Source organism: Protobothrops mucrosquamatus, unplaced genomic scaffold (assembly GCF_001527695.2).
Source record: "Protobothrops mucrosquamatus isolate PMUCROS unplaced genomic scaffold, P.Mucros_1.0 scaffold1893, whole genome shotgun sequence".
NCBI lineage: Eukaryota > Metazoa > Chordata > Lepidosauria > Squamata > Viperidae > Protobothrops > Protobothrops mucrosquamatus.
The window spans coordinates 149,492-167,660 of record NW_015388019.1 but is presented as its reverse complement, the minus strand read 5'-3'; the positions used below and the strand labels follow the sequence as shown (position 1 = coordinate 167,660).

Genomic DNA, 18,169 nt, shown 5'->3' with positions numbered 1-18,169 from the left:
CTTGATTAGTTTCCACCCGTTGCTCCTTGTCCTGCCTTCAGGCACCTTGGAAAATAGCTTGACTCCCTCTTCTTTGTGGCAGCCCCTGAGATATTGGAAAACTGCTATCATGTCCCTCCTCATCCTTCTCTTCATTAAACTAGACATACCCAATTCCAGCAGCCTTTCCTTATATGCTTTAGCCTCCAGTCCCCTAATCATCTTTGTTGCTCTTCTCTGTACTCTTTCTAGAGTCTCAACATCTTTTTTACAGCGGGGTGACCAAAACTGGATGCAGTATTCCAAGTGTGGCCTTACCAAGGCATTGTAAAGTGGTATTAACACTTCATGTGATCTTGATTCTATCCCTCTGTTAATGCAGCGTAGCACTGTGTTGGCCTTTTTGGCAGCTGCGGCACACTGCTGGCTCATATTTAGGTGATTGTCTACTAGGACTCTGAGGTCCCTCTCACAGTTACTACTACTTGTCTAAGACCACTGAACGAATTTGTAGAAAATGGAACTTCCCATCAATTGCTACACCTCGGGTGAATATACACAAATATTGTAATCCTCCTTGGACATCAATATGCCATGCTGTCCTCAATAAGGTGGATAGTAACTGGAGAAAGAATCTGCTGGGTTATAGTTCCTGTTTTTATTATTCTCCTGTTGGATTCACTTCAGATAGACTACTGAAAACCTGTGGCACCTTGAAATAGAGAAACCTATATACTTTTCATATTTTCCACATCTCCTTTCTGAAGCCCTTTATCCTGAAATTGCATATTGTTTTGTATGAAGTGGTTCATTTTACTTTTAAATATTCATTGTGAATTACATTATGTTCTTTACAAAAGCCAGAAAACTGCAAATATTTCTGAACATATTCAGATCAATAGACGCAAGAAAACTGTGTGTAATAAAATCAAGACCATCAGGGGGGCTTTTTGGTTCAGTCTCATAAATAGATCAATTTGCCTTATTACGGAAAAAAGTGATTGGCACTGGCTCTTCAAAGCTTTCCCTGCATACATTAGAAAATATTCCAATCTTGTTGGGAAAAGTTGGGGTTGAAGTTATAAGTTTATACATATATGCGCAAAGCACTCTTCTACCCTGTTACTAAATATCATCCATCTCAGTTCAATTTCCCAATAACTATGCCTCTCCTGAGTTTACTCATGTGGAGAAAGAATTTGGTCACTGATAAAGTTATGTGATTTCCACAAATAATTTTGATCGATAATCTCATATCATCTGAAAATAAATCTGAATTCAGTTAAGAACGATTTTGGAATAGACACACCCACATATAAAATTGCAGCATCGGTTCCTTTAAAGCATGCTGCACAATATGTTCCTGAAAGCTAGCAGAGAATTTACTGTTTAATTATTTAAGCTTGTGACCCACATTTCTTACCAAGGTCTTTATGCATCATATAGCCTAAATACAATATAGGTAGTCCTTGACTTACAACCACAAAATTTCTGTTGCTAAGCAAGACTGTTCTTAAGTAGGTTTTGCCCAAGTTTACAACCTTTCTTGCCACAGGTATTAAGTGAATCACTGCAATTGTTAAGTTAATCGCGTGGTGGTTCAGTGAATCTGACTTTGCCATTGACTTTGCTTGTCAGAAGGTCGCAAAAAGTGATCCCATGACCCCGGAACATGCAACCGTCATGAAGACATGCCAGTTGCTAAAGGTCCAAATTTTGATCGCGTGATGCTGCAACAGTCATAAATGTGAAAAACGGCCATAACTCACTTTTTTCAGTGCTGCTGTAACTTCAAACAGTCACTAAACACATAGTTGTAAGTCGAGGGCCACCTGTGCATGACGCATATACAGCTTGTTTCATGCACACACATTCTAACGCCGCATTCTGCTTACTCTGTAAGTGTTCAGTGCTAGGAGATCCTGAAACACCAAGTCTCTCGCTGGAGCTTTACTGTAGCAGCACTTGCTTGCAGCATACTGGATAAAAGCTTCTTTGGCTTCATCTTCTGAAATAGCAGGAATGCTGTATGGCAAGCAAAAGCAATGGAGACAGTAAGTATAAATCACAGCGCAAATACTCCTCTAGGACAGGAACATGGTATATCTTTTGAGTTGCTGGATATGTTCGGAATTTTTAGAGCATTTATGAATTCTCTCACAAAATGAAAAGCCCCGGTTGGCACACTCGGTTGCAGAGCCTCATTTATCAGGTGACAAAATGAAAGAGGGTGCTACGGACTTAGGATTCTCATCGCCTCTCTCAGTGATTTTGCGTTTTAGTATTTATTTCTTCTTCTTCTTCTTCTGGCCAAATGGGCATGTTTCCTCCAAAAGCAACTAATTGTAGCCACCCATCATTTTTATACATTCAAAGAAAGCTTTGGGGGAAGAAAGGTGATGCTGGAAACAAGTAAATGTAAGCCATGTGGCTACAGTAAGGGTCCCCAATCCCCGGTCTGTGGACCAGTACCGGGCTGCGGCATGCCAGCAACCAGTCCACACGAACAACCAAAGCCCCATCCACAAGATGCAGGCAGCACACAAAACCATGCATTCTCAGGTCCGCGGAAAGACCTCTCTCCACGGAACCGGTCCCTGGTGCCCCAAAGGTTGGTGACCTCTGGGCTACAGGATGCTGAGAAAACCATGCTTTATAAGAAACCTAACCTTCCCTCAATAGAAGAAGCTCTTATTTCCTGCCTGATCTATTTCACTTTACAGGTAGTCCTCGACTTATAACTTTTCATTTAGTTTGAAGTTACAATGGCACTGGAAAAAAAGTGATTTATGAATGTTTTTCACACATACGACCATTGCAGCATCCCACATGATCAAAACTGGGGCCGTTTGGCTCATATTTATGATGGTTGCAGGGTCCCGAGATCATGTGATCAACTTTTGCGACCATCTGGGGAAGCCAGATTCACTTCACAACCATATTACGAACTTAAGAGCTGCAGTGATTCACTTAATAACTGTGCCAAGAAAGGTCGTAGAATGGGGCAAAACTCACTTAACAACTATCTTGCTTAGCAAGAGAAATTTTGGGCTCAATTGTGGTCGTAAGTCAAGGACTACCTGTGTAGTGAAATGCACTTTCATTTTCTCTTCCTCCAGATAGGCAGCAGATAACCACTTAGTTTGAGGCAAAGGAAAAATAAAAATGGATGATTAGAAGATTTAAAAGAACAGTATCCATCTTACTTCCAGTTTGTCTGAGCTGGCATTGGCTCTCTTTCCCGATAAGGAAGCGAATCGGATGGAGGAGGGAAATACTTCCCTGCTGCAAAAGAAGGGAGTAAAGATGAGAAAAGAGGTTGCTGGTTAAACAATGGCCTAATGGTCTGTGGTCGAAGGAGCAGTGAGAGTGGCTTATCCCATTGTTAAGTCATCCTAAATCAAGATTCTTATTCTCCAGTAAGTTTCCTGCTATGCTCAGGATGCATTTGTTTACAGTATAATCTGTAATCTGTTTCCTTACAGACTGTTACCAAATGAAAGCAACAGGTGATAGTCGAGCAGCTGGCCAATGGATCATTTAAATAGAGTTAACAGACCTATTTTTTTCCTTCTGTTTGCAAGGGGAAATATATGCATTTCTGTTCTGTTGTAAGTCCCATAGTATTCAGTGGCTCTCCCCATTAGGTCAGTATATTTGAGATTTTAAGTCCTGTACAGACAGGACCCATCTCTTGTTGCCCTCCATGTTGGGGATGAAAATAATAATAATAATAATAAAGTTGGAAGGGACCTTGGAGGTCATCCCCCTGCTCAGGCAGGAAACCCTATACCATTTCAGACAAATGGCCGTCCAGTCTCTTCTTAAAAACCTCCAGTGTTGGAGCATTCACCGCCTCTGGAGGCAGGTTGTTCCACTGGTTAATTGTTCTCACTGTCAGGAAGTTTCTCCTTAGTTCTAGGTTGCTTCTCTCCTTGATTAGTTTCCATCCGTTGCTTCTTGTCCTGCCTTCAGGCGCTTTGGAAAATAGCTTGACTCCCTCTTCTTTGTGGCAGCCCCTGAGATACTGGAACACTGCTATCATGTCCCCCCTCGTCCTTCTCTTCATTAAACTAGACATACCCAATTCGAGCAGCCATTCCTTATATGCTTTAGCCTCCAGTCCCCTAATCATCTTTGTTGCTCTTCAAGGGAATGCTTTTAGGTTCATGGAAGGAGTGTGTATGATTGATTTGAGAACATTCTCACTCTCTGGAGAATGTCCATAACCTTTTCATGGTAGACTTTCATTCTCTCCAGTTGTGTTTTTATTTTATTTATTAAAAGTATATGCCACCAATCTTGCTATCCAGAGTGACTGCAAGTGGTAAGATGAGCAAGCTTGTCCATATTTCCCTCAAAGCAATGGGAGCAACCTCTCCTCTCTCTGCTTCAGATAGTCACTGTCATTATTTGCAATGGAATGTTTCCACACCCTCCTCATTCACTCTTTTTCTACATCTCCATCTGCCGCTATTGCCACACTCCACAAATGTAAATTGATGTATTGTTTGCAGATCAAACAACAAGAGCCATGGTGGCACAGTGGTTAGAATGCAGGATTGCCGGCTAACTCTGCTGACTGCCAACAGTTCAATTCTTACCAGGCTCAAGGTTCACTCAGCCTTCCATCTTTCCAAGGTCAATAAAATGAGGACCCAGATTGTTGGGGGCAATAGGCTGACTCTGTAAACAGCTCAGAGAGGGCTGTGAAGCGGTATGTAAGTCTAAGTACTATTGCTATTGCAATGTAATTATTGGGGGGAAGGGAATCTTCCTTTCAGAAAAATACGGTAATTCCCCCAAAAGTAACAAATTTAATTGTCCCAAAATCAACACAAGAACCTTGGGACACTTTAGCATCTAATATATGATAGTGGAGATATCATCATTTGCATCACATCTACACCAGACTTACCATCTCCAATTGTAGTGCCTTCATAGCCAGACACATTGTTTACATCAAGGGCAAGAGGAGCAGAAGCTACTTCAGCTGTCATAACAGGAGGGGTGATCCCTATAAAATGCAACAGAGAAACATTAATACTGTCAGCATACAAGCATTTAACCATATGAAACACAGCATCTAATATATTATCTTTCTTTCCAAAGTCATATGGTACATAATTGAAAGTAAAGTCTAAAATGTATTTCTCCCCAAAAGGATGGTCACTTGATACAACCATTAATTTGTGCATCTTAATACGGACTTTGTCTTCAGAAAACTTTAAAACAGAGATGGGCAGGTCACCCTGCTTACAACTGGAATGTTAAGTCTATTTTCTCCCATTCTTTATAGGATAATATAGATGGATTGTCAGTATATACTGGGAATGTAGAAGAACAGGGGATGATAAGGAATCTATTTACCTTAGAAGTCAACAGTAGGTTTTTATATAGCAATAAAACTAACTACTGTAATTTATTATCTTAAGACCAGAAGCATGGCAGGAGGGCAACTTAACTCCAGAACCTTAACATTAAAATAAAATGTTTCTCTTAAGTCCTTTAAATGACCTAACTGTGGGCCCAGTGCAGCTTACTCTAGTAATTAGAGGCTACAAGCTTTGTGAACAGCATAGAACCTGTAAGGTTATGATAACTGGCAACCTTGTGTAGAACTGCTGTCTCTGTGATTCTTCTCACCTCATACATAAACAATACCAAACTGCCATGCAAGTAGGAAATCTTCATGACACCAGCAAGACCCACATTCCTTACTATATAACATCTAAAGGAAGTTTTGAAATGTGCATCAGATGTCCTCTGGTGGTGCTGATTTACTCAAGGATAAAGATAATAAACCCATTCAAGCTTTCCTGCATTTAGAACACAAGAAGAATCCATCATACTGTTACCATGATTAGAAGGGGCCACTTGCAGGGTATGCCTCTGGTAAGTTAATGTCTATGTGAAGTGATCCCTCTTCCCCAGATAACCAGATGTCCCCTCTTTTCAATAAAATATCCTCTACATCCTTATCTTTTTTATAAATATTTTATTAATTTTCTAGTTTTACAGTCAAATACTTAATAGACAAAGTGTTGTCTATGTCCATTAGTAATTCAGTTGTATATGTTAATTTCTTCAGTCTAGATCCAATATTACACCATCAAATGTTTCCTTTCTTCCTCCGGTAGTACCTGTTTTCCCACACTAGGCAAATACAATTCTTATTGTTATTAATAAATATACAATTGAATATTAACATATTTGTTACATTTTTCTAATAATATCAATAATGTCAGTTTTAGATAACTTTTCTAACCAAAACATATCTTAATTGCATTTGCACTTAATATCCATATGTTCAATCAGTATCCTGTTTTTGCTTTTTTTTAAAAAAAAAAAAATTTCCCCTCAGTGTTCAAAATGTCTCTAGTGTTTGTAATTTCAAAGTAAGTTATATTGGGGTAACCAAAAGCTTCCCTTATTCAAACTTCTTAGCATTTTCCTGTTTCCCTTCTCATACCAAATCTAATATTCTAATTACAAATCTTATCTTTCTAGTTATGATAATACTTCTATTCCTAGCAATTATCTATTCTCCACCATCTTCAAACATCTAGTGGATCAAAACCTCTATTTTCTTCAATATTACTCTAGCTTTGCGTATTAATTCCAAATTAATCTTGTAATTTTTTCTGTTTCTCCCAAGTAATTAGTTCGCCGCTTTTCTTTTCCTGGGGAATGGGGTGGAAATTCCCCTTCCCTCTCTCATCAGGGAGGATGCTTTGGGCAATTTTTTCAGGAAGAAGTCTGGTTTGGAGGGCTTCCTCGGAACAAACAGAAGGGCCCCTGCCTTCTGGCGATCAACGAGGGTCTCCTCCTTGCTTGTTGCCTCTATAGGGTGACTTTCGACCCTTTCCAGGGTCCCCAGTGGGGCAAAATCAAATGCAAAAGACAGAGCCCTGTCTTCCTGCGCCCATTCTGCTGTGATGTCAAACCAGAAGCCCTCTACATCCTTATCTTGATGACTATAAACAAATTATTAATCATCCAACATTTCTTACAATTTGCTGAAAATTATGTAAGCCTTAGGTGTAGTGGTGAAGGCATCAGGCTAGAAAACAAGAGACCGTGAATTCTAGTTCCACCTTAGGCCAAAGCCAGCTGGATGACTTTGGGCCAGTGAACTCTCTCTCAGCCCTAGGAAGAAGGCAATGGCAAACCACTTCTAAAAAACCTTGCCCAGAAAACAGCAGGGACTTGTCCAGGGGATTGTCAGGAATAAACATTGACTGCAAGGAATGCTTGCATGCATGCATAAATAAATCATCAATGTTAACATTATGTATACACAAACATAATTCCTGCTTTAAAAGAATTTAGACTCAGATCAGGGGGCCTAGATGACTATCCGCACACCATCCTAGACATCAACCAGATGCAACCAGGCTACAGAGTCAACTGGCCTTTGCTTATCCATTAGCTTAAGTCTCCTCAGGCAGCAATAGGATCTTCCCCAGTTGGCAAGCAATAGCAATAGCACTTAGGCTTTACAGCCCTCTCTAAGCAGTTCACAGTGTCAGCATACTGCCCCCAATAATCTGGATCCTCATTTTACCGACCTCGGCAGGATGGAAGGCTAAGTCAACCTGGAACCGGTGAGAATCGAACCTGTGCAGAATGAGCCTGCAATACTGCATTCTAACCACTGCGCTACCTTTTTCATTTTTTTGTACTCCATATTCTCTCGCGAAGGGATTCCTAAGCTGTGTTCCACAGAACCTTAGGGTTCCCCTAAGAACTTGATGGGATTCTATGACAAAAGGCAAAATACAAAAAAAAAAAAAAAGTTCATTTGAGCAAGCCAGAAGCATCCATAGCAAATGGAAGGAGTGGTGTGCGGGAAGAGGGGTTCCTACTGTGGAAAAAAAGTACCACAGTTGCCATTTTGTGGATTGAAGTTCTGGGGTTTAAAAAAATAAAGCAGGATCTGTGGCCTGAAAAAGACAGAGGAATAGTCAGACATTTCCACTGATTCTTACTAGGAAGGAAAAGGTAATCATAGCTCTGTTGCCTGTTGTAATACAGACATGGCTTTCTATGTTTAGTTTGGGGGGGGTTGTTTTTTTTGTTTTAATTTTTGGGTGTTTTCGAATCAGTCTTGACTCCTGGGGACTTCCCAAACTAGTCCCTGCAGTTTTCTTGGCAACATTTTTGGAAGTGATTTGCCATCGCCTGCTTCTTCCTGGGACTGAGCGACTGTGATGGGCCAAAGTCACCCAGCTGGCTTCCACATCTGAAGAAGGATTAGAATTTAACAGTCTCCTGTTTTTTAGCCTGGGTTCCTTAAACCACTAATGTCAAAGTGACTCTCTTCCATGACCTTTAGCTAGTTTAAAGCATTCCCCAAATGGTTTCAACGTAATTAAAAGTAGCTTGTATATATGTGACTGAAACAAGTTTATTATATGCACAAAGATGGAAGAGCAGATGGAAGATGGATCATTAACATGTCAGAACTAGCGGAAATGGCAAAATTAACCTCTCTGGTCAGGCAGAAAACAAGCATATTTTTTTTTAAAAAAAAGAGAGACTGGAAACCTTTTATAGAATTTTCACTAAAAGAAGAAAGTGAGATGATGATTTATGGATTTAATGATTGAAACAGATGAGAATTCAATAAAGGGTTGAAAGGATTTCTACAAGAATTAAGAAGGAGGCTAGACGGTAGATTTGTTAATAGCTGTCAAAGAAAACATTGGAAGCCATTATATTTCATGACTTTAGGTTTTTTTTCCCTTCCCTTGCACTTCTTTCCTTTTTTCTTTTCCTTTAGATTTGCTTTATACTCTCTATAAAATCCTCAATAAATATAAATAATAATTTTAAAAAAAAACACCTCAATGTGATCTAAGTAACGTTCATGGTTAATCAATGTCCATCCAGTGTCCATTCAGGACCAAAATGAACACCATTGAATACATGGATTTACAACCATAATTGAGCCCAGAATTTGTTGCTGAGCGAAACATTTGTTAAATGAATTTTGTCCCATTTTATGACCTTTCTTGCCACAGTTGTTAAGTGAATCGCTGTAGTTGTGGTTGCTAAGCAAACCTGATTTTCCCATTGACTGTGCTTGTCAGCAGGTTGCAAAAGGTGACCACGTGACCCTAGAACGCTGCAACCATAATAAACTTGAACCAGTTGCCAAACATCCCAATTTTGATCACGTTACCATGGGGATGCTGTAAAGGTCATAACTCTGAACGGTCACTAAATGAATTGCTGTAAGTTGACGACTACCGGTAATGGGGGAACATGGCTGCTAAATCAATGCTCATAGCATTTTGTGATTCCTTTGCATTTTAGTATGTCTGTTGGGATTTGCTTTGGGTAGGGCAGGGGTAGGCAACCTTGGCTCTTTTATGACTTGTGGACTTCAACTCCCAGAATTCCTGAGCCAGCCATGACTGGCTCAGGAATTCTGGGAGTTGAAGTCCACAAGTCATAAAAGAGCCAAGGTTGCCTCCCCCTGGGGTAGGGCATCCAAGCCAAGGCAGGCGTATGAAAGGCTGACAGCTCTAATCTCAGTGACAAGGAGACATGTGTTTTTCTGCACGAAAGGCAGTTTGCATGTTGCTCAGAATAGGTCGGCACCTCCCAGAGAGAAAAGGAGAGTCAAAATGGGAGTGTGATGAATTTTTTTCAGAGCTCTAATTTTAATCCACTTCTGATGAAGAATGTCCTGTTTGCCTTTTTATGTTCTCAAGATATTTTGCAAGTCCAGTCAAGTCCTTCGTTGCCCTACCCAAGGCTCCAGCTTAGGAAATCCAGTGACAAGCCAAAAATGAAAGTCATCTGTGATTAAAAGCCAAAAAAGGAAGCTTATGAAAACCAGCCACTTTATACTTCTTTTAGTTTTGCAAGTCATGTTGTCATCTCCCTTTTTTTAAGTACAACAGAAAGTGATTTTATTATTATTAGGGAGGCTATTTTTTATTATTTTTGCATAGGACTATATTCTGAAAAGAATTTAGCCTGTCCATTTAAAGAACACATTGGTTTTTTATACAGCCCAAACTCTCCATGGGTGAGCATGCATGCCTGGGTGAAGAACATCTCTTCTTTTTGAGAAAGCTGTTGTTGAGTCACCCTTGTAGGGCTGGTTTCTATATTTGTTCAGGGGGGAAAGCTCACTGAATTTAGTGGGACTTACTTCTCAGCTAGCCTGTCTGATAGCTACGGAAAATCTTTTTGACTGGTATGTTTTGTATTCAGAGGAACAAAGAAATAGCTGTCATGGGGGCTGTTCATAAAACTTTTTTTTCTTTTTACAATCCTTTAATTCAGGGGTCCCCAACTTGGGCCACGGCCGCTTGGCCACCGGACCGCGTGAAGGGATGGCCAGTGCATGTGCACACACACATGCACTCACCTCCCTCCACACTCGCACTAGCACCGCCCCGAGCATCCTGCCAGCGCTAGCACCACCCTGCCCTGAGCGTCTCACCGGCACTAGCGCCGCCCCGAGCATCCCGCCGGCGCTAACACCACCCCAAGCATCCTTCCAGCACTAGCACCTCCCCACCCCCGAGCGTCCCACCGGCACTAGTGCCACCCATAGCTTCCCGCCAGTGCTAGCGCCGCCCCATTTGCAGCACTCGCACCTGCGCAGCCGTTTGGACATGTGCACGTGCTCACATGCAGCCGTTTGTGTGTGCGCATGCATTCGCACATGGCCCATTTGTCTGTGCACATGTAGCAGTGCCTGCCTCCCTTTCCGGGCTGCCAAACCAAAAAGGTTGGAGACCTCTGCTTTAATTCCTTCATTTGGGGTGGAATTGGGGCGACTGAATGGAGCTGAGACTTCATTGGCTGGGTGCCCTTCCTGATGCCTATGCAGAGTTCACAGCAGATATTTTCTTTGCACCCTGACAGGAAACAGCTGCCTAGGATTGAACTCTCAACCTTCCAAGTGGGAGGTAAGCATCTTCACCTCTAGGCCACTGCACTACTCTGTTCATAAAATAAATATTCTCCCCAAATACCAGTTCTCATTATTACAAGGCAATATAAGTCATTAGGTGAGAAATTACAGACTAATCGAAAATATTTATTAAAAAAGCCATATCATTTTTATAGCATGAGACAAAGATGAAGGAATCTCTTTCTATCCTTGCAGCAATTGTGGGAAGGGAGCCCCATCAGTCTGCTGTAGTTCCAAATCAGGAGTCTGGTAGTAACTTTTCCAACTAACAATTTTATCAAAAGGCATAAACTTTCATGAGCAGCAGCTACTTTCACCAGATGTATGCAGCTCCCAAGCACTTTTCTGAAAATGCTTTAGTCAGAAGGTGGCTACCTGATTTTCATATTCCTGTGCCAATGTCTTTTTTTTTTAAAGCAAAACAAGAAAACCAAGAGCTGGGATTGCAAAGAAAAAAAGGGGAGAGGAAAAAAAGGAGGAGCAGTGGAAAGAAGAGAAAGGGAAGAAAGGGAAAGAAAGACATGATAGGGGAAGCAAACAAACAGGTACCAGTCTAGAAGATCTGAAACGGCAAGCAATAGATCCACCAAGGTCCTGTGATTTGTGGACCAACAGGATGATCTTCCTTCTTGCTGGTCTCATCACCATAAAGGAGCAATTAAGAAAAGAATGTTTCTCAATTCTCTAGATCTCATTTCCTTTTCCAACCCAGGAAATGACACTATGCAAGAGCCTGGAACAGCCCAGCCCTTTGCCTCAGTTGGGCTTATCAAGCCCCACATATGGTCAAAGAGTAGGAGGAGTCATCAAAACAAGCTGTAGAAGAAATGTGAATAGAGGCAGAAGAAAGGGAGAGGAAATGGAAAGCTATGTGGAGGTGCTTGTGGGTCCCAGTCTTGGCACTCTGTCTCTCAACCACAGCAAAGCCCCTTCCCTCTTCCTCTTCCTGCAGATTCAGACCACCCGCTTCACAAATCCCCACCGTCCCCAAACATTCTAGTTTTCAGTTTGCAACATATTAAGACTATCATCTAATATGGAAAAAGCATGGAGCAAAAAAAGTCATTGCAACAAGTTTTTTTTTTCTTCTTCTCCAGGATAAATTTGGACAAGGCTGCAACTTTCTCACACCTGATGAATGCAGTGGAAGAATGTCCTTTTATCTGCTGCTGTGAAAGAGGGCAGAAGCCCAGTTCTGCTTCTTGTCAAGCAACAGACAAGAGCCCAGTCCAATTTTGCTCTATTAGGCACACATGGGTGGGTGTGGGAGAATCTTGCAGGCATTTGTCGGGAGAATGGCCCAACACCAACCCACACAAGCCGAGTAGGGATTAATCTAAAACACTGTTATGTTATAGCTCAGGGTACTAGATGACCTCCAAGGTCCCTTCCAACATTATTATTATTGTTGTTGTTATTGTTATTGTTATTATAATATAATCAGTGTAAAGCGGTGTTTCTCAACCTTAGCAACTTTAAGCTGGATGGATTTCAACTTCCATTGCTGGCTGGAGAATTCTAGGAGTTGAAGTCTACCCAGCTTAAAATTGCTAAGGTTGAGAAACACTGATGTGAAGTCTACAGCCACAGTACACTTCCTCTACCATAGAGCAAGGGCCTCTCCCACAGGCTTCCTCTTCCCTAAAAGACCATGCTTCCTCTCTTTAAATTCAGCTTACCTTTCTGTCAGCTATCTCAATTCCTACAGGTTTTTCAAAGCTGTTCCTTCTCCCAGGCCAAGTGCTTTGTTGCATACCGATGAGCTTACATCCGGTTAGTTGCTTCTCCCTCCACCCTCCCAATGAGCTTACCAATGGGGGGGGAGGGGCGAGCTAGTGGTGGGAGTAGAAGCCCTCTGTTGTTACTTCACCCAAGCAGGTTTCACTTTTGAATCAAAACTGTTTAGCTCTTATCTACAGCAGCAGCCTACCAGCTGCAAAACTCACGACAACCACAAAGCACACACACACAAAAAAACACCATTGCTTTCTGTACCTTTTGCCCTGCCATCTCCTAGATGTTTTCAGTCCAGATTAGGCAGCCCTATAGCAGGTAACTGCTGTCTTTGTGTCCCTAAGTCTGCTTTTGGGAAAGATAAAATTGGCTACCACCTGCTAAAGGGCTTTGTCCGTGTCTGCTTGGATGGAGAAAGATCAAGGAGGTTGGGGAGGCAACTGCTGAAAGAAAAAGCTCTGCTGATGCCAAAGAACACCCTGGTACTTTTGGACAGAATGTGCCAACCTAAGATTTACAGGGTGACATTAAGAAGTAGACTGGGAGGAGAAAGAGCAAAAATCCTATGCCTGCAGTTCTTCAGTTTTACGGGTGAGAAACTATGTTTAAATAAGCTCTAAAATCTCCTTCAGAAAAAAAAAAACCCAACCACAGGACGTCACAATTTACATTTTGCAGTGAAATGATAAATCTTGTCAGAAATTAGAAGGACTAGGAGTGGAGGTAAATCCTGGAATATAAAAAAATAATTTTAGGTAAAATACATGTATTATAAGAGATAATTTACCTATTTAGGGGTAATTTAGGTGTCTGTGTCCTAAATAATTTGGGGAAGGAAAAAAAAAACCTCCCACAGTGCCTAAATTGGACTATTCTACTGCAGGTTATTGGTCCTTAGGGGGAAAAAGGCTAGAATTTGTTTCAGTCTCTATGGTGTTGAAGTTAGTGGTTATGGTGAGAACTACAGCTTGCCAACTGCAGCTGTTTCCTGGAAGATATTAAAGCTTCCTGTTGCTAATAATTGACAAGCCGGGATTTGCAGGGCTTTGAATCTCAATCTGAGAAGTGAAGTGTCATAGCTGTGAGCATCTCCTTATAGAAGCCATGTAGAAGCTCTCAGGAACAAGAAATGTTTGAATTAAAGAAGAAGTTTCTTAGTGCAAACACATGTTTTTCTGAGGATTGTGCAGCTGCCACACAAGGCTAAGAAAAGATCCAGCTTCTTTAAGATGTTGACTGTTTCAGCATATACCGAAGCTGCTTTTTGGCTTCAGATCCAAAGTGCTGGTAGTACATCTTTCGAAGCAAGGCAGATGAGGTTAGCTCAGCTAGTCTGATCTTGAGTAGTCATGGGCCCTGGACAGCACACAAGAAGTCCCATTAAACACAATGGCAGTGTTAAAGGAGTAAATTATAGTAGATCAACTGATGCAGTCACAACCATTTTTTATCTGATTCCACTCAACCTATCTTAAGCAGGGTTTATGACAATAGCATCTACATTTATTATGTTGCAGGGTTCACTTGCAATCTTTAGGATACTTGCTATCAGTGATGGCTTAATTCTCATACCAGAAGTCCCTGGAGCAGGCATCATCTGATCAATAGTTCCATAATATTTATGATTTGATGCGTCGCTATGGGGAGAAAAAAAAGAGAAAATGTTGCAAAATAGCACATGTCTTTAGTTTATTATTTCCTTTTTTTTTCCTCTTGAAAATTCCATTTCACTTGATCCTCACAACAATTTTATCAGGAGGCTGGGCTGAAAAAAATTAACTAGTCCAAGGTCTCTCAGCCAGCTCCAGGGTCAAGTGGGGCCAAATTAGCTTCTTTACCATTGTACTACAAAGGCGAACTTTCATAGATGGAAGCTGAGGACAAACTTCTGCCCTTTTCAATGTCTCAGTAAGCATCCAATATTTAACACTGAGGAAAACACAGCCAATCAATATATAACCAGGCTGGATCTAATAAATCAGGAACCAGATGACAGAAGAGAGATACTGGAAACTCTCTTTGTGGTTACTGAATAGCTGTTTGTATTTTTGTTGTCCAGATAGGATTTGTGCTTAAATGAGGCTAAATTTCTGTGACCATTTGTTTTTCTTGTCCCAAAGCAATGAGCAATCTTCTAATTTTTCCAAAACATGTGGTTAATTTGAAATGAAGGGGGGGGGGGTCATAAAACAAGGTGACCAATGCAACGAAGACTGCCCAGAGTCACTTTGAAACGAGAAAGGTGGCAAATAAATGTAATAACAATGAAAAAATAATGCTAATAGGAAAGCCAACTTCATTCAGGAGCTATAACTGTATGCACACACAATCCTGAGTTAACACAGCCTAACTATTGTTTATTGCCGGGGGTGGACAATCTTTTGATGGCCGTAGAGCACACTGACATTTTTCAAAGGCTGAGGGCCCACAAACTGGTTTGGTCTCGAATTTTGTTTCGATAAATTATAGATTTTATGCATACTTCAACTCAAATCTGCAAAAGATTATGCTATGATTTTCAGTATTCATGGTCAGAGGAATCTCCAAGAGTCACAAAAAGGGATCCAAGACCTCTTGCAACCCCGAGGCCTGACTATCACAACTCCATAAAGATTGCTTATACAACTGGTTATACAACCAGTGTATTGTAAGAATGCAGTCATAACGTGGCTTGTTACTGCATACGGATGAATCCAGCCATCGCAGTTGGTAAACCACAAGTTGCTACCATGTTGTGTGAACTCAGATGATTGTGGTTTATTCAATAAACCATGATTAAGCAAACTATGAGCAAAGCCTGAGGCCCCTTTGCATGCGAGATTAAATGAGCAGCCTCGTGATTCAGTGTCGGGTCCTATGTTCTTAATAAAGAATCTGGAGTACCTTCAGAAGGTGGCTTTGTTCTATGCTCTCCATAGCTATTGAAAATACAGCGTCTACTATGTCAACTATGATTCTTCTTTTGAGAAGAAAAGGGCAGTTCAGTTTTTTGAACCAACCCGTAAAACGACCGACCGGGTTGGGCGAACCGGGTCCCTGTAATCTTCAAGTGAGGTGAGAACCGGTCCTGGCCAATCAGATTCGATCCGCAAACCGTGGTTTCTGAGAGCAAAGCCCCGATCTTTAACCGGAGATTAGGTCTCCAGAAAAAGGCGAGGGCGCGGTGGCTTACAAACTGCAGTCAGCTCCGCTCGCTTTTCTCCTAGTTGCAGAGCGTCGCTGAAATACTTAAAACTTGGGGGAGGGGGAGGGTCCTGCCAGGGAAGCGGGAAGGTAAAAGGCTCTCACCGGATCGCTTGCCTTGCTTGGGTCATGGCCGCGTAGAAGCTCTCTGGAAGCTAGAAGGGAATCAACCACAAGCTCGCCCGCCCGCCTGACTTTCCCCTTACTTTCACTTTCATTTCTCTTTAACCAATAACCCGGCCCCGCCCGACGAGTCAACTTCCCGGATTGCGAAAGTCTCCTGATTGGAGTTGGGAAGGAAAGCGCGAAAGAGGGAAGGGCTCCCTTTAGGGTTCGCGGCCAAAATGGGGGGCGTGTGTGGAGAGGGCGGGGTTCTCGCTCACGAATTATTTGGGACCGAGGCTGGAGATGCTTTTGTACCTCCTAGAGTTTGCCACGGTGTGTAGCGCCCGTCGGGTGCTGTGTATATATATGCATGTACATTTGGGGGGGGGGGGAGGTTGTAATTCCTTTGGGAAGAAACAAAAAGCCCGAAGATTAAGAAGCAACCCGCATTTGCCGAGTGAAGGACTTTTTCTACTTCTGAGATTTGTTGATGGGCTCCAGTCCCAAGTATTGACGAGGTCCTTCCCTGTTGTTTGGCCGCCCTAAGTTAGTCAGTGCTGCCCCTTCCATAGGTATGTTTACTAAGAACCGAATTCAAAGAGATATTTCCCCAGATAAAGTTCAAGCATCGCAACCCCTGCCCGCAATCATGAGAGCCTGACTGATAAATGGATTTGTTTTATATTACCATACAGCAGAATGTTTTCCAGATTTCGGACACATCTATATTATAAAACTGGTTACGGTGGTGATGACCCAGGTTCAAAAATCTCAGTCCCTGAAACTAATGGGTCCACCCTGGACAAATTATTACCTCTTGCCTAAGCTATCTCATTATTTTGGTGTAAGAATCAATAATGAAAGAGGAAACCATAGACGCTATGCCAGACTCCTGAAGATTTGTTGAATAAGTGTGGAAGAAGGCAAATTTAAGCATGTAATTTTCCATGAGCTGATGAACAGCACACAGGCAGGCTAAATTTTAAGGAGAAAGAGAATGAGGATGTGAGTCATTCCCAAAGTGGCTGCAGTGAGAGGATGGATAGTGTGCGTTGTTGACCTTATGCCCTACTTGTGATCTTCTCAAAGTCTCTACTTTGCTGTATGACTAGACCTTTGACTTCATTTAGCAGAGTTCCCTTTAGTCATTTGAGCAAATAAATCCTTCTAACAAGCAAAATGGACAGTCTGAGTACAAATTACTCCAGCAAAATACCCCAAGCTTAACAAGAATTATCAAATGTGCTTGACCGCTCAACCCTCTATGGAACAACCAACACAACCTATTTATTTTATTTATTAATCAAATTTATATAATTTCCCATCTCACAAGATGAAAAGGATAACATTGCCACACATTAATAACATCTCAGAAATAACCATCAAACTCTTACAGCCATACAGACCAGCTAAAGCCTTCCAGAACATGTTAAGTAAACCAAAAGACTCAGAAGCCCATGAAGAAAAAACAGGACTCATCTACAACAATACAGTATAAGGACTATAACAGCCACTACCTAGGACAGACAAATTGAAGACTTGCAGAATACATCCATAAATACTAACTAGCAGAAGGCACAACAAAAACCATTTAATTGCACAACACATGGACAAACTCAAACATATTTTCAACTGGGAACTCTGAACATCCTAGGGCCGTGGGCTGGACATGTCACGAAGAAACTGCCCCACCCCATTGCCAGCAATGGGGGAAAAGTTCCGATATGTCGTGCAACGTCACGTGACATGTCTGCCCTAGACTAAAGTAATTCCTGAAATGCTAAGGAATTCCTGGAAGTTTGGAAGTCAGCCATCAATAGACACATAGTGATAAACCACATGTACACACCATTCAAAAGAAACAATAAAAAGCTACAAAGAAACAAAAAGATCAGAACATATCCTTTCCAGCAGCGAACACCCAGATAAGCAGGGGATTAAAACCAAACTATCAAATAGAAACAATACCCTAATCAAGGAAATACCAATCAGAAAAATATCTCCGCCAGCACTCACAGGGCAAGCTACTATATATAAACGGGGAGCAAACCTCACATTCATTAGCACTGATATTGTTGCCTAGTTGGGTAATAAAATGTAGGCAAACAACCAAGCTCAGGGAAATTTTGAAATATGAGGTTATAAAAGCCCAGTCTAGCACAACACCAACAAAGAAGAAAAATAACAGCTCTCAAAAGAAACCAGCATGGCTGCATAAAGAACTCTCTG

General features: G+C 41.5%; 1 protein-coding gene across 2 annotated transcripts in view; it reads right to left on the bottom strand.

Moving 5' to 3' along the window:
• The window catches only part of LOC107294282 (ssu-2 homolog), a gene marked incomplete at its 3' end in the record, with an annotated part of 31,689 nt that extends 15,623 nt beyond the window's left edge, over positions 1-16,066 (bottom strand). Inside the window, 5 exon segments of one of the 2 annotated variants that reach the window (XM_015823505.1) lie at positions 1,875-2,004; positions 3,186-3,264; positions 4,898-4,996; positions 14,225-14,289; positions 15,941-16,066. In XM_015823505.1, the coding sequence (XP_015678991.1) occupies positions 1,875-2,004; positions 3,186-3,264; positions 4,898-4,996; positions 14,225-14,289; positions 15,941-15,966 (399 nt within the window). 2 annotated transcript variants of the gene reach the window in all.
• Positions 16,067-18,169: the final 2,103 nt, after the last annotated feature.